The following is a 25066-nucleotide window of genomic DNA, read 5'->3' as shown; positions in this document are numbered from 1 at the left end:
GCAAGCCTTCTATGGAGAGCTTCCAATGGTGGTCAAAGGAAGTGCTGCAAGTACACCCTGAAGGCTTCACTGAGGTGTTTTGATATTGACTCCAACACCTGGGAGAAGCTAGCCCAGGATCGCTGCACCTCCACACCAATAAAAAATGGTCCAGCCTCCTTCGAAAGCAAGCACCTACCAGAGGTAGAGAAAAAAAACAAAAGGAGAGGAAATCCTGAGCCAGCAACTCATCCAAAATGCATCCGTCTGTGGTATCCTATCCTACCCGCAGCAGAACTTCCCGAGCATAGATCGGCCTTGGCAGTCACCTACGTACCCACTGGAACCCGATCAAACGCCGCACGAGGAACATGGTAATCTTCGCCTCGAAGGACGAACACAATGACTTGAAAATTTAGATTGATTGGCAAAACAGCCAGAGATGAAATGAGGAAAAAGAATTTCCACATCCAGCTGTTATGATCTGAAATGTGCTGCCTGAAAGGGCGGTGGAAACAGATTCATAACTTTCAAAAGGGAATTGGATAAGTACTTGAAGGGGAGAAAATCTGCAAGGTTATGGAGGAAGAACAGGAGATGTGCATCTAATTAAATAGCTCTATCAAAGAACTGTCACAGGTATGATGGGCTGAATGGCCTCCCTCTATGCTGTCTCATCCCATGACTCCATGAATCTGTTTTCTCTTTGTGGATTCTGAATGATCTGCTGTGTTTTTAAGCATTTGCTGCTTTTATAGAAGCTTTCAATATATAAAAACAAAATCGAAAGCCAGGTTGGATGGAAAAATAAGTATTCTTTTAGAAAAAAGACAGGTAGCAAGAAAGTGAAGAAGGCTGATTTTTTAATTCATTCATGGGATGTAGCTAGGCCAGCATTCATTGCCCATCCCTAATTGCCCTTGAGAAGGTGGTGATGAGCTGCCTTCTTGAACCACTGCAGCCCATGTGCTGTAGGTACACCCACAGTGCTGATAGGGAGGGAGTTCCAGGATTTTGACCCAGTGACAGTGAAGGAATGGCGATATATTTCCAATTCAGGGTGCTGAGTGGCTTGGAGAGAAATTTGCAATTGGTGGTATTCCCAGGTGTCTGCTACTCTTGTCTGTCTATCTGGTAGTGGTTGTGGCTTTGGAAGGTGCTGCCTAAGGAGGCTTGTTGAATTCCCGCAGTGTATCCTGTAGATGGTGCACACTGCTGCTACTGTGCGTCGGTGGTGGAAGGAGTGAATGTTTATGGATGGGGTGTCAGTCAAGTATGCTACTTTGTCCTGGATGGTTTCAAGCTTCTGGAGTGTTGTTGGAGCTGCACTCATCATAAACAGAGTTTCTTAGGAAAATAAAGCACAGATATTGATGACCAGGGATGCTAGGCAGGTCTAGCTGGGTCGTGATGGTCAACATTTAATCATACATACTGCACTCATCCAGATAAGTGAGGACTATTCCATCACACTTGTAGATGGTGGGCAGGCTTTGGGGAGTCGGGAGGTGAGTTACTCGCTACAGGATTCTGAGCCTCTGGCCTGCTCTTGTAGCCACAGTATTTATATGGCTAGTCCAGTTTCTGGTCAATGGTAACCCCCAGGATGTTGACAGTGGGGGATTGAGTGATGGTAATGCCATTGAATGTCAAGGGGCAATGGTTAGATTCTCTCTTAGGGATGGTCATTGCTAGGTACTTGTGTGTCTTGAGTGTTACTTGCTGCTTGTCGGCCCAAGCCTGGATACTGTCCTGGTCTTGCTGCATTTGGACATGTTTCCAGCATCCGCAGTTTTTTTGTTTTTATCCTTGCATTTGGACATGGACTGCTTCAGTATCTGAGGAGTCACGAATGGTGCTGAACATTGTGCAATCATCAGTGAACATCCCTTCTTCTGACCTTATGATGGAAGGAATGTCATTGGTGAAGCAGCTGAAGATGGTTGGGCCGAAGACACTACCCTGAGGAACTCCTGCTGTGAGGTCCTGGAACTGAGATGATTGACCTCCAGCAACCATGAATATCTTCCTTTATGCTATGTATAATTCCAATCAGAGAGAGTTTTCCCTTGATTCTCATTGACTCCAGTTTTGCTGGGGCTCCTTGATGCCACACGGTCAAATGTTGCCTTGATGGCAAGGGCAATCACTCTCACCTCAAGCACTTGTTTCAAAAACTTAGGTTAATGTTATGAAAATAAGGCTATTTCTAACATCTGAGTAGATGATAATTACGGTGATATCTGTGTCTATTATGGGCCTCAAGAGCTGAAAACCTCCTAAAACCTGGTTAGCCCAAAATGAGACAGAAATTTCCCTGGAAATGAAACGGAAATGAGTTAAATTACAGATATGTGACTTGAGAAGAATAATTAATGAATAGTGATACTTGTAATGAATATTCCCAGGAGCATATAGGCCATTTTTGCTCTGCTATTCAGTTGTTTGGCCAGCTCAAAGTGGAAATATAACATTACATCGTGAATCATGAACTGGCCTGTAGATCTTACATGTGTTTTGAACTGAGAGGATTGAAACAGGATGTAAGCAATGCCGGTACTTACATCTTGACTTGTCCCAGATGAAACTGTTTAATATCTCACCCACCACGTATAATACGTTGATAGCAACCAACGATGCCACAAAGATGACAATCTTCAGAAAGTTGGACAGGTGGTCGAGGAGCGGATAGACCCACATTCCTGTCACATGGTGGATCCAGCAAATCCTGGAAGGGGGAGAATCAAGGAAATGCACACAGTAAAACCTTCCAGCATGAATGACAAACAACAGTAAAGGACCCTTGCACTCCTTGTTCTACAAAGTAAAGTTTTGCATTTTCTTTGGAGGATGTTCTCCTGTCTATGGCTGGCAGCAGACCTTCTCCAGTTTCCCGCCTGGTGGAGTGAGACATTGCGGATTCATCCTAGCTCAGGCCCTAGTTAGAATACAATAAGGGTACGGTCATTGCAAGTTCAATTGCAACTGCCGGAAATTGAAGGGAAAGCTGTTTCTAGAAAAACAAAACGAGCAGAAGTGGTGCCTTTCAGAGAAGCTATCTGAAAGCTTTGGCATGCTGCAGGGAAACAGCAAGGAACTAAATTGGCAGTTCTTTCAAAGAGCCAACACAGACAGGATGGGCTGAATGGCCTCTTTTGGTGCTGCACCGTTCAATGAGTCAGTGGTAATACAGGGAGAAAAATGTAGCGAAAACATCAGAGCTCTTAAAATGGTGTGAATCCAGTATCAACCTTTCCAAAAGCAACCTAGCTTTAAGAGGCCAACTTCAGCAGACAAAGCCCAAATGTTAATCATGTGGCAGGAGCAGAACTTGTCAGAAGGTTGTGAAATTTACTGTGGGAACAAGGGGTGAAGATTATCTGTATTAAGATGAGACCATCAGCAAAGGTTTGGCACCTGCCTGCAAAAAGGAATTGATAATTGCAATAGAGAGAACCAGTTTCCTGCTGGTGGGGAGAAGGGAGATCAGGGAGGGGGAGGGGGTGCAGCGGTGGGGGGCTGCTAGGTCAGGACATGGAGACATAACCTTAAAATCAGAGTCAGTCCATCCAGGAGAGAAGTTAGGAAGCAATATTTCATGCAAAGGATGTTGGAAGTTTGGAGTTCTCCAACAAAAACCAATAGAGGCTGAGGATCAATTAATAACTTCAAACTTGAGATCGATAGATTCATGCTAGAAAAGGGTATGAAGTGATAGGGAGTCAAGCCAGTTATATGGAGTTATGATACAGATTAGCCAAAACCTCACTGAAAGGGGGAATGGGTTGTATTGGGGCCACAACTTTTCACTTTATACATTAATGATCTAGATGAAGGAACTGAGGGCATCCTGGCTGAGTTTGCAGATGATACAGAAATAGGTGGAGGGACAGGTAGTATTGAGGAGGCGGGGAGGCTGCAGAAGGATTTGGACAGGTTAGGAGAATGGGCAAAGAGGTGGCAGATGGAATACAACGTGGGGAAGTGTGAGGTCATGCACTTTGGTAGGAAGAATAGAGGCATAGACTGTTTTCTAAATGGGGAGAGAATTCAGAAATCTGGAGTGCAAAGGGACTTGGGAGTCCTAGTCCAGGATTCTCTTAAGGTTAACTTGCAGGTTGAGTCGGTAGTTAGGAAGGCAAATGCAATGTTGGCATTTATTTCGAGAGGACTAGAATATAAAAGCAGGGGTGTGCTGCTGAGGCTTTATAAGGCTCTGGTCAGACCACATTTAGAATATTGGGCCCCGTATCTCAGGAAGGATGTTCTGGACCTAGAGAGGTTCCAGAAGAGGTTCACGAGAACGATCCCAGGAATGAAATGCTTAACATATGAGGAACGTTTGAGGACTCTGGGTCTATACTCGATGGAGTTTAGAAGGATGAGGGGGGATCTGATTGAAACTTACAGAATACTGAAAGGCCTGGATAGAGTGGACAAGGGGAAGATGTTTCCATTAGTAGGAGAGACTAGGACCCAAGGGCACAGCCTCAGAGTAAAGGGAAGACCTTTTAGAACAGAGAAGCGGAGAAACTTCTTTAGCCAGAGAGTGGTGAATCTATGGAATTCATTGCCACAGAAGGCTGTAGAGGCCAGGTCATTGAGTGTATTTAAGATTGAGATAGATAGGGTCTTGATTGGTAAGGGGATCAAAGGTTACGGGGAGAAGGCAGGAGAATGGGGTTGAGAAACTTATCAGCCATGATTGAATGGCAGAGCAGACTTGATGGGCTGAATGGCCTAATTTCTGCTCCTATGTCTTATGGTCTTATGGTCATATGGGTTTAAGGGGCTGAATGGCTTACTTCTGTCTTATGCTGATTACCTTCACCATAAAATGGAATGTATCAGCCCTCTGATGGCTGTCTGTGCCCTCAATGGAACCTCACAATTGGGACCCATCGTTCCGTCTCTTCAGATGCTTTCTCCAACCTAGGGGCTGGTGCTTTAATGGTGAACATTGCTCATCACAAACCAGTGTACAACATTTGGTGACCTTTTTGAGAACAAGAAGGACTTTGTATTATCCATATATTATCATTGTCAGCACTTAAAACAATTAACTCAAGGATAGTAGGATATCACATCACAGAAATAGGACACAAGTCACTCATTGCAATTCAGCAGGAAGATGCCAGTTAGAGACTGTGGTGTTTCCCAACATGGGGAAAGGAAAATCAGAGAAAAATTGCATTTATATAGCCCCAGGATGTCCCAAAACACTTTACAACCAAACGCGGAAGAACATTTGAAGTGCAGTCACAACAGTCAATGTGCACACAGCAAGCTCCTATAAACAACCTTGAGATAATGACCAGATAATGATGTTGGTTAAGGGATAAATATTGGCCAGGACAGCAAAGAGAACTCCTCTGCTCTTCTGCAAAATGTCACCATGGGATCTTTTATGTCCACTTGAGAAAGCAAACAGGGCTTAGATTTAACATCTCAATCAAGAGCCAGCACTTCTAACAGTGCAGCACTCCCTCAGCACTATACTACAGTGGCAGCCTAGAATTTGTTCCCAATTCTCTGAAGTCTCTGGGTTGGAACTTGAACCTATATCCTCCTGACACAGGGATAAGAATTCAACTGCCTGAGCCACAGCCGACACTAGTGGAGAATCTTTCCTGAGGTATCTGTGAGGAATGTGAGAAGAACTGTGGACTGAGAAATGCGAGAGTAAGCATAGGATTACAGGAAGTCTGGGAGCAGTGTGTAACAGTCAGACCAGGAACACAAGCAGCCTTACCTGAATACATGTAAAGGGTCTAAAATTCTTCTGGACAATAGCTGTATTGAAAACCTCAAATACAAAACTAGTATTTCTATGTTGAACCTGTGCTGATGTTGTTTGAACTATGGTTCAGGAGGAATTTCACCTGAATGACATTTATAAGAAGAGTTTTTTCCATTGGTCATCCAAGGCCATAACTTCTCTTGCGTAAGGTTGCCAACTCTCCAGGATGGCCTTGGAATTTCCAGGAATTAAAGATTCATCTCCGGGCCAATGCTGAAAGCAACGCGTGTAAAAAAAAAATCTTGGGGGTATCAAAAGAATTGTGCTTTTATTTTTATTCGCTTATAAAAATAATGGTGATGGGAGAGCAAAAAAGGGCTGTCTGGCTGGGTGGGGCAATGGGGGCAGGAGGTTGTGTGGTAAAGGTTCCAGTATTAAGTCCAAACGGAGTTAGCGATCCTACTTGGACACATCAGCGAGTTTCAGCCTTCTCGTTTCAAATAAATTTCCTGGCCAGATCTTGCTGCCTCACATTTCTAGTTCCTGAAGGGCAGACATAGAAGTGGATTCATTGACTGGGACTGAGATCAAAGCTACACTTAACAGACAATGATGCAGAAGCACATCTTCAGCATCCCCTCAAAGAAAATAGGCTGAAAGCAAGGCTGTGCTCTTTGCGAATTAAAGTTAAATTCTTTTCAATGTGGGCTAACAGGCAAGTCATCTAATACCTTTGTGCATTGTTATATTCTGCTCTGCACCCCCACCAAAATACAATTACAGCAAGTGTGATAATTCAACATCATTTGTGAATGAGATTGATAGAAAACATGTAATACTGTGGGTGGCAGGTTCATGTGTGAGGTCACACAACTATTGAAGCCATTTGTCTCTGTTTACTGGTGTAATAGTCCACCTCCTCTCATGCTGTTGGCACCAAGTGTGTTTTATTAGAACAAATAAAAATACAATTTAGCTTATCCATGGTTCACAGAAATCCATTTTCCTCCCACATATTTTATGCCACTGCTTGGCAGGTTTACTTTTAATCTGCTGTCACCAGCCATACAGGAAGAAGACCAGTTGAATCTGGAACACGTTGAGTTCTCAATCTCGTGGCTCTTATTACTTCTCAAAACTCAAGAGAGTTTGTAAAGCCACACTGCTGCTTCCCTATTATCTGTTATTCAGGAGTGGGGATTGTGATTCATGAGCTCCCCACGCCAGTTCCACTGGAGGTAAACAGCACTAATTCAGCGTTGCAATGTCATTTGCGTGGTCGTAGCTTTGGCTGAGCAACTGCTGTGCTTAGAACATGCTAATATCACATGGTGCAGCCAGTTTTCTGCTCTTAAAGGCAGTCTGTCCATCTCAAAGGCACGTTGCACTGAATTACAGCTACTGAAAACTGTTGCTGCAATTCTAAATGAGGGGAAAGGAACATCAGGGAACAGGAAGGATTCAGTGCAGGGTCATGGATGCAGTGCTGGAGGCCTTACTGATAGAGGTGGACAGGAGGGGAGGCACCTAAAAGAACAAAGGCAGCTGACACATGGAAACACCACTGCCTGCAAGTTTCCCTCCAAATCACACAACATCCTGACTTGGAACTATATTGCCGCTCCTTCACTGTTGCTGGGTCAAAATCCTAGAAATCCCTTGTTAACAGACCTGTGGATGTACCTACACCACATAGAATGCAGCGGTTCCAGAAGGTGGCTCACCAAGGGCAATTAGGGATGGGCAATAAATACTGGCCTAGCCAGCAATGCCTAGATCCCATGAAGGTATAAAAAGAAATCAGTGAAAGCAGTGTAGGTGGGTTTCCCCGAGCCTTAAGACGTTCCACAATCTCAGCTAAAACACTAAACGCTCACAGTGTGAGTGAAGCCCTACCTTTACTTCCTGGTGGTTCTGCTATCATCCATAGCACCTGATATACTTGCTATGACATTCTGAAGAGCTACCTTAAGTTGGAATCATGTCAGTGAGATTCCTTGGCAGCTTTCAGGCTCAGCAGAATCTCCCATTTCTCCCTTTGAAGACAATAACTCTGTGCTGGAACACAGAGGGTATGCATGCCTCATCAGTTTGGAGTGTTATTCTGGAAGGACCGAAAAGACTTCTTCATCGAAACCCATCATATGATTAATGATTAAAGAGCAAAGATCTGGCCTGACACAAAACCTCTTACTAACTTTAGTCCAAAACAAATGTCTTCAATTCACGATGTCCACATACTAAGGATTTATGAGCACATAATGTAATGCCGGCAGGGCAGAAACATTTGAACAAGTAGATGATTAACTATTATGCAGAATTTTGTCTCGTTGGTAGGCGGATTGTACAGTACGTTCAGGAGATAGTTGCCAACAAAGGTTTAAACTGTTTCCTTGGCTCCTGAGCTTGACCTCATCCATGCTTTCATGCCCTAGATTGAACTTCACCCATCGAGTCCCTCGGGTGATAACCAGACAGAAACACAAGAGAGTAACTGTTTTGTGGCAAAGTTGTCGAAGCGGATGTCTTGCTGAAGTTTTGATGGGAGTGGGAGCAGCAGTTAGCTCTGTGGGATATAGGTTCAGCTTCAATATGTGATTTTAAAAAAATCATAATCTCTATTTTCTGTTCAGCCTCCCGACGCCTTCCCTAAGCCCTTCCCTCCAGCAAAAACATCTGGTTGCCTGTTCGGCAACATTTCATAAGTGGAACCAGGTTACACATTGATTTCCTTGACAATTTTCAATGCATTCCTATTCCTTTTCATTTTAAGGATATGGGTGCACTGGCAAAGCTGGCATTTATAGCACATCCCTAGCTTGAGAAGGTGATGGTGAGCCACCTTCTTCAGTTTCTGAAGTCCATGTGAGATAGGTACACCCACGGTGCTGTTAGATAGGAATTTTGATATAATGTTGAAGGAATTGCTGTGATATAAATCTCAGTCAGGATAGTGTGTGATTTGGAGGGGAAGTTGCTGGTGATAATATTCCCATGTGCCTTCTGCCCTTGTCCTCTCAGGCTAGAGGTTTCTTGTTCAGGGAGCTGCCAAGGAAGCCTTGGTGAGTTGCTGCAATTTACCTCACAGAGGGTACAGACTGCAGCCATGGTGTGTCGGTGGTGGAGTGAATTTTTAAAGTGGGGCAGTTTACTGATCAAGAGGACTGCTTTATCCTAGATGGCGTTTGGTGTTGAGCTCCTTGAATATTGATATATCTACACCCATCCAGGCAAATGGAGACTGTTCCATCCTTAGTTGTGTCTTGGAGGTCATGGAGAGCACATAAAAAATAGGAGCACTTGCAGACAAAACAGTACCCTGAGCCTGCTCCACCATTCAATACAATTATGGCTGATCTTTGGCCTCAGCTCTGCTTTCCTGCCTGCGTTCCATATCCCTTGATTCCCTGAGATACCAAAATACCTATCTCAGTCTTGAATATATTCAACAATTAAGCATCCACAATCCTTTGGGGGTAGAGAATCTGAAATATTCACAACCTTTTGAGTGAAGAAATATCTCCACATCTCAGTCCTAAATGATCAACCTCTTAGCATGAGACTGTGCCCCCATGTTCCAGATTCCCCAACCAGGAGAAACAACCTCTCAGCATCTACCCTGTCAAGTCCCTTGTCAGATTCTTGTTTGTTTCAATGAGATCACTTCTCATTCTTCTAAACTCCAGGGAATATAGGCCCGATTTACTCAGCCTCTCATCATAGACAACCCCCTCTTGCCCAGAACTAATCGAGTGAATCTTCGCCGTACTGCCTCCAATACAAATATGTCCTTCTTAAGTATGGAGACTAAACCTGTTTTCAATATTCCAGGTGTAGTCTCACCAAAGATCTGTACAATTGTAGCAAGACTTCATTATTCTTGTACTTCAATCCCCTTGCAATAAAGGCAAACTTGCCATTTACCTTGTTTATAGTACCTGCTTGCTAACTTTGAGTTCTTTATATGAGTACACCCAAGTCTCTCTGAACAACAACATTTACAAGTTTCACACCTCTTAAAAACTATTTTGCTTTTTTGTTCTTATGACCAAAGTGAATTATCGCACACTTGGCCATATTATATTCCATCTGCCATCTTATTGCCCATTCACTTAACCTGTGACCTAACTTCATTGCTTTGCAACCTCTTTGTGTCCTCCTCATAGCTTACCTTTCCACCTAGTTTTGCACCATGGCATGCTTAGATATATTGCTTTCTATCTCTTTGTCCAAGTCATTAACATAGAGTGTAAATACCTCAGGCCCCAGCACTGATCCTTGCAGTACTTCACTCATTGCAGCCTGCCAACTTGAAAATGCCCCATTTATCCCTACTCTTAGCTTCCTGTCCATTATCCAATCCTCAACTCCATGAGCCCTTGTTATTAACCTTTGATGTGGCACCTGATTGAATGCCTTTTGGAAATCTGAGAATACTGCATATACTGATTCCCCTTAATCTACCCCACTAGTTACATCCTCAAAAACTCTAATAAATCTGTCAAACGTGATTTCCCTTAAATAAAACCAGGTTGACATTGTCTGATCATACGATGATTTTTTTAAATGCTTTGGAAATACTTCCTTGATGATAGATTCAGGCATTTTCTCAATGACTGATGTCAGGTAGCACCCAGTTTTTGCTCTCCCTCCTTTGAATAGCGGTGTTACATTTACTTCCAATCTGCTGGGGCCATCCTAGAATCTAGGGAATTTTAGAAAATCATAGGCAGAGCATGCACTTTCTCTGCTGCTATCTCTTTTAGAACCCTAGGATGTTGGCCATCAGGTCCTATGTATTTGTTGGATTTTAGTCTTGTAAATTTCTCCCAACTTTTTCCTAAGCAGATGTTAATTACCATATTTCCCCCACTCTTATTAGCCCCTTGGTTACCCTTTATTTCTGGTATGTAATTTGTGTCTTAGTAGCTTACAAAATGACATAAGAACATAAAAAAGAGTAGCAGAAGCAGGCCTTATGGCCCCTTGAGTCCACCATATCATGGCTAATCTTCTACCTCAGCAACCTCCAGCTCAGTCCCCAGTTCCCTTGATTCCCTTATTGTGAAAAAGTCTATTGATCTCAGTCTTGAATATATTCAACAAATACAGCCCTCTGGATAAGATCCTAGACCTTGGAGAACCCCTGCAGTGATGTCCTGAGAGGATTCACCTCCAACAACCACAACCCCATGTTCCTTTGTGCCAGAAAAGACTCCAACCTGCGACAGGTAGATCGGCGAGGATGAAGTCAAGCATGTTTTTCCCTCTTGTTGGTTACAGCAATGTCCTTCAGCACTCAGCTAGCTCAGTCAGTAGTGGTGCTACCAAGGCACTCTTGGTGATGGACATTGAAGTCCCCCACCCAGAGTACATTCTGTGTCCTTGCCACCCTCAGTGTTTCCTCCAAGTGGTGTTCAACATGGAGGAATACTGATTCATTAGAAGAGGGAGGGGGAACGCATTAGGTGGTAGCCAGTAGGAAGTTTCCTTGCCTATGATTGACCTGATGCCCTAAGATTTCATGAGATCCAGAATCAATGTTGAGGACTCTCAGGCCAACTCCCTCCCAACTGTATATCACTTTTGGTGGGTCTGTCCTGTCCGTGGGACAGGACGTATCCAGAGATGGTGATGGTGGTGTCTGGGACATTGTCTGTAAGGTATGATTCCATGAGTATGACTAAGTCAGGCTGTTATTTGACTAGTTTGTGGGACAGCTCTCCCAATTTTGGCACAAGTCCCAGATGTTAGTAAGGAGGACTTTTCACGGTCCACAGGGCTGGGTATGCCATTGTTGTTTCTGGTGCCAGATGGTCTGTCCAGTTTCATTCCTTTTAGATTTTGATAAACTCAGTGGTTTGCTAGGCCATTTCAAATGGCATTTAAGAGTCAACCACTTTACTGTGGGTCTGGAGACATGTGTAAGCCAGGCCAGGTAAGGTTGGCAGATTTCTTTCCCTAAAGGACATTAATGAACCAGATGGATTGTGACAACAATCGACAGTCACTATTACTGAGATTAGCTTTTAATTCCACATTTATTAATTGAATTTAAATTTCACCAGAGCATTAGCCTGGGCCTCTGGATTGCTCGTCCGGTCCAGTTATTGCACTGTTAATCGTTGCCCATAGTAACTGTAATGTTTTAGGTAGGAGATGAACTATTGTTATGTATTGCTGTTATTTACTGTGTGAAAATTGTTCTAAAGATAGGGAGGAAACAATATGAAGCCAGATTCATGTGCCTCATGTTGAGTGAGTTAGTTCACTCAACTCACTTGTAGTTTCTTTTCTGTGAACCACCAAATCTCAGGTTCCAATGGGTGATGAGGTTGGTAAATGCAATTCTTAGTGTGGTAGATCTGGGTTTAAATCCCTGGATTGTGTAACATCAGCTAATCTCAGCAGAGACAATGTCGGGGATGACACAATTGACCTCACTGATCCCTAATTGGGAAGGACAATAAAAATGCTGTGATTCCTGATTCCATCAGCTGTTCACCTTCCAGAAAAGGCATGGACCTTCAGTTTAGCTGTGATACCCTCCCCCATGAGATCAATTGCCTACTGCTACACCGCCTCACTACAGCATTCAGAGAACCATATCCCAGAGGTTGGAGGAAATAATTAAGAAACAGCTAAATTTGTTCTTTTATTCTGCACACTGTGTAGTGGTAAATAGATGGTGACGGTAGTGTAGTGGTTAGGCTTCAGGGCTTGTAATCCAGTGACCATTAATGCAAATCCCACCATGGCAGTTTGAGGATTTTAATTCAGCTTTTAAAAAAATGGAAATAAAGAACAGGGGTTGGATTTTACCAGCCACCATCGCCCCACTCCATGTTGGGGTGCCCTCAAAAGCCAGGAGCGTTTTCTCATGTACTGTGGCCAGGGTTAGACTGGCAGGCCCCGGTGAAAAGATGGGCAAAGCTTCCAGTGGCAGCACCGGAGCTACGGGGATGGCCATTACCATCGGGGAGGGCCCTCCATGGGCTATGGAATGGCCTTTATGGGAAGAATCACTCCCACCCCTCCTCCCCGGGAACCCGCTGGGAGGCAGGTATGGCTTCCCTGGCAGTCCCCACACAAGGCCAGCAAAATGTCAGAGGGGGCAAGGAGTGGCCATTAATTGTGCACTTAATTGGTTTAATTGCCATTCCCACTCCCTCCATTGTAAACATCGGGTGATGGTTGGAAGTAACCCAGCTCCCCCCCCACCCCCCCTCCACTTACCACCCCCCCCACAAACCCCACTGCCATTTTACAAGGCTTCCACTTCCTAGCCCATCTCCAGAGTAGCTTTGAGTCCGTAGTCATGAGGCCCCTAAAGTTAAAACAAACAAAACTGCAAAAATACTTATCTAACTTTATATCCTGCATTATTATTTTTTTCCAAGTGTTTCCAAGTTTCCAGGTGCACAGGAGCTTTCGTATCCCTCCCAGCCTGTTGGTCACTTCCTTGCACTCGATCTTTCAGCCTCAGGCCCAATGTTAACCAGGTAATCACTGATTTATTTTATTGATCAATTGCTTTAACTGGGGGTTTCACGAGGTTGGAACCTAGTCCACACAATACTTTGTGGGTAAATTCAAACCTTCCTTGAGGCCGGTTAATTTTATGCTGTTATCAGCCGCTTCTTTCAGATGAGATGTTAATGAGTCCTGTCCTCTCAGGTGGATGTTAGAGATCCCATCGCATTACATCAAAGAAGAACAGGGACGTTCTCCCAGTGTCCTGACCAATAGCCGTCCATCAACCAACATCACAAAAACAGGAGATCTGCAGTCATCACATTGTTGTTTGTGGGGGATTTGCTGATTGGCTGCTGCATTTCCTATATAACAACAGTGACTACCCTTCAAACAAGTAATTCATTGGCTGTGAAGTCTGTGAAAGACTTTGGCTCCTGAAAGATGCTTTATAAAGTTTTCCTTCTCCGTCCTCCTAGTCCATTAGAATTATCTATTTGTATTTATGTTGTTCACCCTTCTAAGTGGTACAAGAACTGTAATCATTTGACCAACAGAACAGGTCCTCTGGACATTCATCTCATTTCTGTTTGTGGGATCTTGCCATGTGCACCTCATGTTCAGATCACAGACATACCAAGACAGCAGGAAGGCAATCTGCTGCTTTTTGATAATACTGCACTTGATCCTAGTGCTAAGTGCAGCACTGACATCCTCAACTATCTGTTTTTATTACAAAAAATAAACTCCTTTTATTGGTTTAAGTGATCTTTCCCATGCTTTCAAATCTCTCTATGGCCTCACCCCTCCCTATTTCTGTAAACTCCTCCAACCTTAACCCTGCAAGACCTCTGCACTCCTCAAATTCTGGTCTCTTGCACATCCTTCAACTTAATCACTGTACCATTGGCAGGCATGCTGAGGGGGTTAGAGGATGCGAAGGCTGGGTCACAGTGTTTAATTAAGCAGCACTGTGAGAATGCTCTAGGCACCCAGTCACTGTGTTTGATGGGGAAGGTTACAACACAAACCCATAGCCAGCATGTTGCTGAGGTCACTGAATTCCTGCATCTTAAGGGACCATTTCATTTAGGCAGCCCGGCCAAGAATATCTCATCCCAGGGTGGAATTTGCAAAGTACCAATTTTCAACTGAAGCAATGCAAATGATCATTGCAGTTTTTAAAACAAAGAACAGGAGAGAACGTTGGACAGGAGAACTTGCATTCATATAGTGCTTTCAACTTTCAACTCCCTCCCTAAACATCTCCCCCTCTCTACTTCCCTTTCCTCCTTAGAGATGTAACTTAACACCTACCTCTTTGATCATCTGCCCTAAAATCTCCTTATGTGGCTTGGTGTCAGATTTTGATGAAACTTCTGTGAAGCACCTTGTGATGTTTTCCTATGTTAAAAGCGCTATATAAATACAAGTTGTTTTGCTTTTTTAACTGAAAAATGGAGCTCACTACCATTAGATTTTGCTAAAACAGTTTTACTCCAGATAAAGACTGCCACAAACTTCAAATAAAGACTTCAGTGGCCGCTATTACTTCAACTCAGTAATTATGACCCCTCTGTATTCTGTCCTACAGAATCTCCTCTCCCCATGCTCCCATATCTTTCAGAGCCTTTTTTTGCGCGCTGTGTACCCTCTCCGAAAGTCAGCACCCGCCTCCCCAACCCCCAGACCACACGTCAGAGGAACTTTCCACACAATGACTGAGAGATGCTTCTCCAATTACCCAGGCGTGTCAACAGATGTCTTTTGTAGAGATAGCTTGAAGGTGAAGTCAGAGCTGTAAGGACAGCCAGGTTTACTCAGGGAGTTCTAGAGAGAAGAACTAAGATGGCTGAAGGTTCTGCCGATATTTCATAACGTGAAGGGATAGGGAAATGTACAAATGGTTAGAATCCTGGAAATGGAGCATTCACTGGAGATTGCAGAGATAAGATCATAAGGTCATAGGAGCAGGAGTAAGCCACATGGCCCATTGAGCCCTCCATTTAATAAAATCATAGTTGATCTTCTACCTTGACTCCACTTTCCTGTCCTATCCCCACATCCCTTGATTTGTTTAGTGTCCAAAAATCCATTGATCTCAGTTTTGAATATACTTATCAACTGAGAATCCATCACTCTCAGGTACAGAATTTCAAAGATTCACAATCCTAGAGTAACAAAGGAGGGACTTGTAGACAAGGATAAAGGCTTGGAAGAGAGTCAGACAGTACAAATCCTGTGGAAGTAGAAAGCTTGATTACATTACAACAATGGCTGTCCTTCAAAAGTTGCTTAATTTTGTGTAAAGCATGTTAGAACTTCGTCAGGTTGTGAAAAGCACTGTAAAAATGCAAGTTTAGATGAGTTGAATGGCTTCCTCCTGTTTAATGTTTCCCCATCTTCTTATGTTTTAGAAACTGTGTAATGACCATTTGCATTGCTTCAGTTGAAAATTGGTACTTTGCAAATTCCACCCTGGGATGAGATATTCTTGGCTGGGCTGCCTAACTGAAAAGGTCTCTTAAGATGCAGGAATTCAGTGACCACAGCAACGTGCTGGCTATGGGTTTGTGTTGTAACCTGCCCCATCAAACACAGTTTCTGCAGTGACGGGTTCTGGATGCCTAGGGCATTCTCACAGTGCTGCTTAATTAAACACCGTGACCCTTAGCATCCTCTAAGACGTGAAGTGAAAATCTGATCAGAGCCTTTCGGAAGCTTGGAGGTTTGTTCCTCTCTTTAAATCACTGCAGGCTCTATGCTTCCACTCAAGGTTTGCTATCGTGTCTAGCGCCTGGTCCCCTGCCGATGGTGTGGGTCAGGTCAAATGTCAGAAGGCAGAGGAGAGAAAATGGGATTGAACGTTCTAATTACAGTAGCAAAAACAACAATTCTGTATCTTGGGAAAACAATGGTTCTGATATTACAGTGTTGTAACATACTTGTTCCTTTGAAATTCTGCGATAGCAGTTGAGGAGAATTTGTTAGGGTTTCCCACTCTTTGTTGATGCAAAGAAAGGACTTGCGTTTTTATGGCCCCTTTCATATCATTAGGCTGCCCCAAAATGCTTTACAATGAAATGCAAAATGAAGTTGCATTTGAAATGCAGTGGCCACTATGTAGGAACAACACAGTAGCCACTTTGTGTACAGAAGATCCCATAAACAGCAAATGAATTGAATGGCCAGTTAATTTATTTTGATGGTGTTGTTCATGTGAGGAACATTGGCCAAGATACCAGGGGCAAGACCTTGATCTTCTTTGAGAGTGCTGTGAGATCATTTGCAAATGTACCTGCAGGCTAGATTACGAGGTCACGGGGTAAAGGTAGGATCAAGTTGAGCTGTGGTGCTCTCCATGTTGGGATAAGCTATCAATTGCCTCAATATTAATATGGAGGGCATGAGGGTGTCTGATTGCAGCTGATGAACCTAGCAAAGCCACAGGGATCTATAGCAGCTTATATTTAAATAAAAAAAATGAAGAATCCTTCATCAAAATAGGCCAGATTGACATCTCTGGACCCAATCTGCATGTTTAAGATAGGACCCCGCTTCCTCCGTGTTGGTGACCCTCTCACCTCCTCAAAAGAGTGGGGTTACAACAGGAAGGAAGTACAACCAAATGGGATTAGCAATTACCATTATTCTAACAGCCCCTTCCTTGCCTCCATCATGGCCCATTGTGGGTAGTTAAAATCGGGGCAACTGGTGAAGCGTTGGCGGGTGCTCATGAAGTTGTGCCCCGACATGGGTCAATGTTTTCAAGATAGGGAAAAGCAACAATGAAAAAGGCATATTTGTGTTTTCTCTGCTCGCTCCGCACCAAAAGCTGGCTGACTCATCTTTAGTTGCTACACCTTGATTACAACCTGCGGAGTTAATCATTGTTCAAAATGTCTAAAATAATCCACTGCCTATCAGGCTTTAACAGAGTCTTTGTCTGCGCTACTTCAGTACTTTTGCGTGGGATGTGTGCTGAGATGGCAGTGCTCCATTTGGGTCTCTTGTTTATGTCACTCATCCCTCAGTATCTCCTAATTTGACTGTGTTATTAAAGAGGAGTTATTTAGAATGTTAGTGCATTGCTTTTACTAAACATAGAAACATAGAATATAGGAGCAGGAGTAGGTCATTTGGCCCTTCGAGCCTGCTCCACCATTCACATGATCATGGCTCATCCTCTATCTCAACATTATACTCCCACACTCTCCCCATACTCCTCGATGCTCTTGGAATCCAGAAATCTATCTATTTCTTTCTTAAATATATTCAGTGACTTGGCTGCCATAGCCTTCTGTGGTAGAGAATTCCACAGGTTCACCACCCCATGAATGAAGAAGTTTCTCCTCATCTCAGTCCTAAATGGCTTACCCTGTATTCTGAGACTTTGACCCCTTGTTCTAGACGCCCCTAGCCAGAGGAAATATCATCCCTGCATCCAGCCTGTCCATCCTTGTCAAAATTTTGTATGTTTCAATGAGATTCCCTTTCATTCTTCTAAACTCCAGTAAATACAGGCCTATTTGGCCCAATCTCTCCATATATGACAATCCTGTCATTCCAGGAATCAGTCTGGTGAACCTTCGCTGCACTCTCTCTGTGGCAAGTATATCCTTTCTTAGATAAGGAGACTAAAACTGCACACAATACTCCAGGTGTGGTCACACCAAGGCCCTGTACAGCTGTAGTAAGACATCCTTACTCCTATACTCAAATCTTTTTGCAATGACGGCCAACATACCATTCGCCTTCTTAACTGCTTGTTGCACCTGCATGCTTGCTTTCAGTGATTGGTGTACAAGGACACCCAAGTCTCTTTGTACATCAACATTTTCCAATCTATCACCATTTAAATAATACTCTGCCATTCTGTTTTTCCTACCGAAGTGGATAGCTTCACACTTATCCACATCATTCTGCATCTGTCATGTATTTGTACAGTCACTCAATTAATCTAACTCACCTTGAAGCATCTTAACACCCTCCACATCACTCACATTCCCACCAAGTTTCATGTCATCAGCAAACTTGGAAATATTACATTTGGTTCCCTCATCCAAATCATTGATAAATATTGTGAATAGCTGGGGCCCAAAACACTGATCCCTCCGGTACCCCATTAGTCACTGCCTGCCACTCTGAAAAAGACCCATTTATTCCTACACTCTGTTCCCTATCTGTTAACCAATTCTCAATCCAGCCCCAATCCCATGTGTTTTCATTTTACACACTAACCTCTTATGTGGGATTTCAACAAAAACTTTCTTGAAATCCAAATACACCACATCCACTGGTTCTCCTGTATCAATTCTAGTTACGTCCTCAAAAAACTCCAGTAGGTTTGTCAAACATGATTTCCCTTTCATAAATCCATGTTGACTTTGTCTAATCCTGTTGGTGTTTTCTAAGTGTCCTGTTATCACATCCTTTATAATAGACTCTAGTATTTTCCCTACTACTAATGTTAGGCTAACCAGTCTGTAATTTGTTGTTTTCCCCCTCTTTTTTTAAATAATGGGGTTCCATTTGCCACCTTCCAGTCTGCTGGGACTGTTCCAGAATCTACAAAATTTTGAAAGATGACAACCAACACGTCCACTATTTCCATGGCCACCTCCTTTAGTACCCTGCGATGTAGATTATCAGGCCCTGGGGATTTATCAGCTTTCAGTCTCGTTAATTTCTCCAGCACTTTTCTTTTAGTAATAATACTTTCTTTCAATTGCTCCTTCTCACTAGACCCTTGGTTCCCTAGTATTTCTGGGAAGTTATTTGTGTTTTCCTCTGTGAAGACAGAATACAGAGTTGTTTAATTGCTCTGCCCTATCCTTGTTCTCTATTATAAATTCTCCTGTTTTGGACTGTAAGAGACCTACATTTGTCTTCACTGGCCTTTTTCTTCTTACATACTTATAGAAGCTTTTACAGTCCACTTGTATGATCCTTGCAAGTTTACTCTCATTCTATTTTTCCCCTCTTAATCAATCTCTTGGTCCTCCTTTGCTGAATTCTAAATTGCTCCTAATCCTCAGGCTTGTTATGTTTTCCAGCAACTTTATATGACACCTCTTTGGATCTAATACTATCCTTAATTTCTTTTGTTAGCCATGGTTGGGCCACTTTTCCTGTGGGTTTTTTTGCGCCAGAAAGGAACTGTTGCAATGCATATATTTGTTCCTTTAATATTAGTCATTGTCTATCCACCATCATGTCTTTTAATGAAGTTCCCCAATCTATCTTAGCCAACTTACACCTCATAACTTTGTAGTTTCCCTAGTTTCAGACCGGACTACTTCACTTTCCATCCTAATGAAGAATTCTATCAAGTTATGATCACTATTCCCTAAAGGACCCCGCACAATAAGATTATTAATTAAACCCTTCTCATTGCACAATACCAAATCTAGGATAGCCTGTTCCCTAGTTGGTTCCTTGACATACAGCTCTAAAAAACCACCTCATACACACTCCAGGAATTCAACCACCACAGTATTATTACTATTTTGGTTTTTCCAGTCTATATGTAGATTACAGTTGCCCATGATTACTGTAGCACCCTTGTTACATGCATCTCTAATTTCCTGTTTAATGCTGTCCCCTACCTTATCTACTGTTTGGAGGCCTAAGACAACTCCCACTAATGTTTTCCGCCCTTGTTGCTTCTTAGCTCCACCTGGACTGATTCTACATCTAGATTTTCTGAGCCAATATCCTCTCTCACTATCGCACTTATTTCATCCTTAACTAACAACACCATGCCACCTCCTTCTCCTTTTTGCTTGTCCGTCCTAAATATCGAGTACCCTTGGATATTCAGTTCCCAGCCTTGGTCACCCTGCAGCCATGTCTCTGCGATCGCAATCATATCGTATCTATTTACATCTATTTGCACAGGTAATTTGTCTACCTTATTGTGAATGCTCCATGCATTCAGATACAGTGCCTTTAGACTTATCTTTTTAACCTTTTTACACATCTTTTTTGTACTATGGCCCTATTTGCTGCCAGCCCTTGTTTCCTCTGCCTTCTACTTTTGCTTTCTGCTTTTCTGGCTTTCATTCCTATCTTTGTTTCTCTCTCTTGTGTTTCCCTGCTCAGGTTCCCATCCCTCTGCCAATCTTTTTAAACCCTCTCCCAGAGTACTAGCGAATACCCCTGCGAGGATATTGGTCCTGGTCCTGCTGGGGTGCAACCCGTCCAGCTTGTACAGGTACCATCTTCCCCAGAATTGGTCCCAATGCCTCAAGAATCTAAATCCCTTCCTCCTACACCATCTCTCCAGCCACGCATTCATCTGATCTGGTCTGCTCTATTCCTGATCTGGCTAGCACATGGCACTGGGAGTAATCCTGAGGAAGAGGGGCCTGGAAGAACCAGGTGGCTGCTCAGAAATTGTTTTTGTGACTCTCCACCTTTGGTCATGGAACCTACCTCTAAGTGCCTTCAACCTCGGGCGCAGTCAGAACAAATTCGTGACCCAATGCTGCCAGCACTTGCCAATAGTGGACAATAGTTTCTACCTTCAGAAGCAGGGAACAAAACTAAATTGTGAAAAAAAAAATTGTACTCTTCTTGCACCTTTCATGAGCTCAGCATGTCCCGAAGCACTTTACAGCCAATGAAGTACTTTGGAGTGTAGTCATCATTATAACACAGGAAATGTGGCAGCCAATTTCTGCACTGCAAGATCCCATAAACATGACAATGACCACCAGAGTATCATCCCAGATTTTTGTGCTGGAGTCTCTGGAGTGGGACTTGAATCACAGCCCTCTGGCTCAGATGACAGAAGTGCTGTTAACTGAGTCACAGTAAATACTGAGTTATGGCTGCTGGCTGTGAGGTGTGTCTCCGCCCTTCCAGAGGTAAAAAGCTCTCTAAAAAGGCAACGATTTTTAAACAGTCTGTAGAAACAGGCAAGGTCACTTAGTTCATGTTGTCATCCCTAAGTTAAGATGGCATCTTCTGTACCCTCTTTATCTATGCAATTGTTTAAGAAGGACCAGGATATGACCCTCAGCAAGATGCTGACCTCGAGCAGAGTGACGCAAAAGGTGGGTGGTAACCACCCCGGCGTTTTGAGCATCTGTCCCATATCCATTGGTCAGAATAGTTAGCTAGATGGGCAAGGTAAGGTAAGTGGGTAAGCTAGGTAAGCAACCAGCCCCTCGAAGAGGGTACATAGATTGGTGTCATACTGGTGAGGGGCCGACAGGCTGCTGAGGGACTGGTGAGGTGGCAGTGCTCATTGAGCAGCTGCCTTCTTCAGATGGAAGATGGACCAGAGGAGGAGGAGGAGGAAGGTTGAGGGAAGAGTTTCCTAACACTTCGATGAGAGGGCACAATACTGTTATCACAAGCTGTTACGGGTCATATACTTTCTTTTCTGTCTAATTAGTTAATGTATCATATCTAAACTGTTGTTTCTTAATCAACATAATAAACCATCTTAAAGTTACTTATGACTAGTTGACTGCCTGCATGGGTATCTGTGGTCCTGAATTCAAAAATCTCACAGCAGTGTAATGTAAGTATAAGTAAGGTATAAGATGCTCTCAGTCGCTTTGTTTTAGGAGCAGCAACTGGGGTGTAGGTCACCCACTCTCTTGGCGCCTGCTGGGTTGTCAACTCTGGTTGGACTTATTACAAGATGTTTCATCACATTATCTCCTACCTCCATCTGCCCCTACCCCATGTTCCCATCACTGACTGTCCATTCTCATAGTGCCCTGGTCCCCCCTTGCACATTGAAAAGCGAACAGCCCCTTCACTATCCAACTGGACAATTCTTGACTCAGTCAAAACAGTCTTTTCCCTTTACCACCAATCTCCAATACCTCATAACACTACTAAACAAGACTATTCAAAAAAAAAGGAAATGGAACCAATTTGTTTCAATGCCTCCCTGTGATTTTTCTCCCAGGTTGCTTGGAGCAACCTAGAGATTAATCACTAATTCCTGGAGGCTTTCATGGCAGTCCTGAAGGGTTGACAAAACTCCAGTAGTCCATGCATGGACTGAACAGGAGCGGGAGAATAAAAAAAAAAGGATAGGAAAATTGGAAGGCTAAAAATATAAACAATGACAGTCGCTCCTTGATTTCTGCAGTAGATCACTAGAACTTCCTTAAGGTTGAAGACGTAACTGTAATTGAAGTTTCAGCTCAAATAAGACACAAACGTGAACTGGTAATGATTGCCTTCATTGCATCCAAATATAGCAGCGCATGACTCAATGGTGGTGTGAAAGCAGTGCTGTTAAGTAGAGCTACTTACCATAAAATATACCCAGTAGAAAAGATGCTAACTGCAGCCTGGCCTGACGTCCTGTTGGGATAATGATAATGTGTTGTTCTCATTTCAATCAGAATGAAGGGGAGGACTGTGCTGTGCTAGGGGAAAAAAAGAGAACAAAATGAAGAAGGAAACATTCTAAGACCAAAAACAAAAAAAAAAATATATATATATATATATATATATGCATTAGCAATTCAGATCGACCACCCTAAACAATTGAAGAAATCACTCATAATGAGGCGATTCTGGTCAAATGTTTTACAAACCCTCCAGAGCACAAGACACAGATGATGGTGTAGTGGTGATGTCACTAGACTAGTAATCCAGATGCGCAGGCTAACGCTGTTGGAATCTGGATTCAAATCTAACCAAGGCAGCTGGTGGAATTTAAAATTCAATTAATAAATTTGAAAGCTAGTCTCAATAATGGTGCCTTGGATGTATCATTGGCTATTGGGGAAGAACCCATCTGGTCCACAAATATCATTTGGAGTGGGGGGATGGAATCTGCTGTCCTTCTCGGGCACTTGTGTAACTGCAGATCCACAACAATACAGTTGACTCTCAATTCCTCTCTAAAATGGCCTAACAAGCCACTCAGTTGTACCAAACTGCTATAGATACCAGGTGGACTCTAGTGGTTCAAGAAAACAGCTCACCACCTTCCCAAGGGCACTTTGGAATGGTCAGCAAATATAGGCTTTACCAGGGATGTCCACATCAAAAGCACCAGCTCACAACAGAGTAGTATAATTCCCCATCTCTGCCTTCCCTCTTTTGGCAGTCTGGATTCTGAGGATGATTTGTGCAATCAAATTTGAATGCTTGTGGAAGCTGATATAAATTTATATAAACATATAAAAAGATAAATTAAATTATAAATTTAGCCTGTTAATGCGGGAGGGCAAATTTGACAGGTGTGGCAGCAAACAAACCAGAAAATGAAGGTCAAATTTCTGAGCCTTGTCAAAAGAAGTAGCAAGTTTATTGTTGTTTACTGGCATGCCAAAACCATTTTCGACAGGCAGTAATTACACTACCGGCACAACTCACGTAGCATTCCCCCATTAACCGCCCACTGCACAATAACAGGCAATTAAACCACCTTGAGCTTGTATAGTGAAATAAAATGTAGAAACTGCAAATACTAGGAATCTGAAATAAAAACAGGAAGTGTTGGAAATACACAGCAGATCAGCCAGACTCTATAAAGAGAAGCGACAGATATCACTGCCCTCGGAACATTTTTTTTTACATTCATTCTTAGGATGTGGGCATCACTGTCACCCATCTCTAATTGCCCTTAAAAAGGTGGTGCTGAGCCACCTTCTTGAGCTCCTGCAGTCCATGTGGGTGTAGGCACACCCACGGTGCTTTTAGGGAGGGAGTTCCAGGATTTTGACCCAGTGACAGTGAAGGAACGGCCGATATATTTCCAAGTCAGGTTGGTGTGTGGTTTGGAGGGGAACTTGCAGGTGGTGGTGTTCCCCGTGCATCTACTGCCCTTGTCCTTCTAGGTGGTAGAGATTGCCGGTTTGGAAAGTGCCTTGGTGAGTTGCTGCAATGCACCTCGTAGATGGTGCACACTGCTGCCACTGTGTGTTGGTGTGGAGGGAATGAATATGTAAGGTGGTGATGGGTTTCTGATCAAGTGGGCTGCTTTGTCCTGGTTGGCATCTAGCTTCTTGAGTACTGTTGGAGCTGCACTCATCCAGGCAAGGGAAGAGTATCCTGTCAGCTTCTGACTTGTGCCTTGTAGATGATGAACAGGCTTTAGGGAGTCAGAAGGTGAACTACCATAGAATTCTTGGCCTCTGACCTACTCCTGTAGCCCTAGTATTTACATGGCTGGTCCAGTTCAGTTCCTGATCAATGGTAATGCCTAGGATATGCTTTCCATCATCATAACATATATTTTATCTTCACAGATACTGACTGACCTGATATGCATTTTCTGGCGTAAGTTGAATATGTATTGCAAAAGTTGCAATATAAGTAGGGCATCAAAGGTCAAACAATAAATCACTAATTTCCACTGCTGACCTCCAATCTCAACATTAGACAATCTCTATGTGAAGTTTTCCATTCTTCCACCAAGGAGGAGGAGATCATGGAACCACCAGCAAATTTCCATCTTCGTACCTTTTGGAAGAGTGCAACAGGGGAGACCACAGGGGTATAGCTTAAACGTTAAAGACCAGCTTTTCAGGAATGAAGATAGGAAACACTTGTACACACTAAGAGTGGCGGAGGTTTGAAACTCTCTTCTGCCAACAGCATTTGAAGCTGGTTTTGTTGTTAATTTGAAATCTAAGATGAAGAGCTTTCTGTTAACCGAAAGAATTAGGGGTACGAACATATGAAATAGAAGCAGAAGTAGGCCATTCAGCCCCTCGAGTCTATCCTCCATTCAATAAGATCATCACTGATCTGTTTGTGTTTTGAGTTCTACATTCCCATTTACCCCTGACAACCCTTGATGCCTTCGCCTAGCAAGAATCTATCGACTTCTGCCTCAAAAATATTCAGTGACTCCACTTCCACTGCTTTCTGCGGCAAAGAGTTCCAAGG

The 25066-nt window shown here is 43.2% G+C and overlaps 1 protein-coding gene across 1 annotated transcript in view; it reads right to left on the bottom strand.

The window, feature by feature from the left end:
* Positions 1-25066, bottom strand: part of aig1 (androgen-induced 1 (H. sapiens)) — a 128733-nt gene that overhangs the window by 4496 nt on the left and 99171 nt on the right. Inside the window, exons 4-5 of the mRNA XM_041216874.1 lie at positions 22475-22590; positions 2544-2707 (exon numbers count right to left, since the gene is read on the bottom strand). Of these exons, the coding sequence (XP_041072808.1) occupies positions 2544-2707; positions 22475-22590 (280 nt within the window). The remainder of the gene's footprint in view (positions 1-2543; positions 2708-22474; positions 22591-25066) is intronic.

This window comes from Carcharodon carcharias, chromosome 2 (genome assembly GCF_017639515.1).
Source record: "Carcharodon carcharias isolate sCarCar2 chromosome 2, sCarCar2.pri, whole genome shotgun sequence".
In the NCBI taxonomy this organism is placed as follows: Eukaryota; Metazoa; Chordata; class Chondrichthyes; order Lamniformes; family Lamnidae; genus Carcharodon; species Carcharodon carcharias.
Note: the sequence above shows the minus strand (reverse complement) of the source record. Positions and strands in the feature narration are given on the sequence as shown.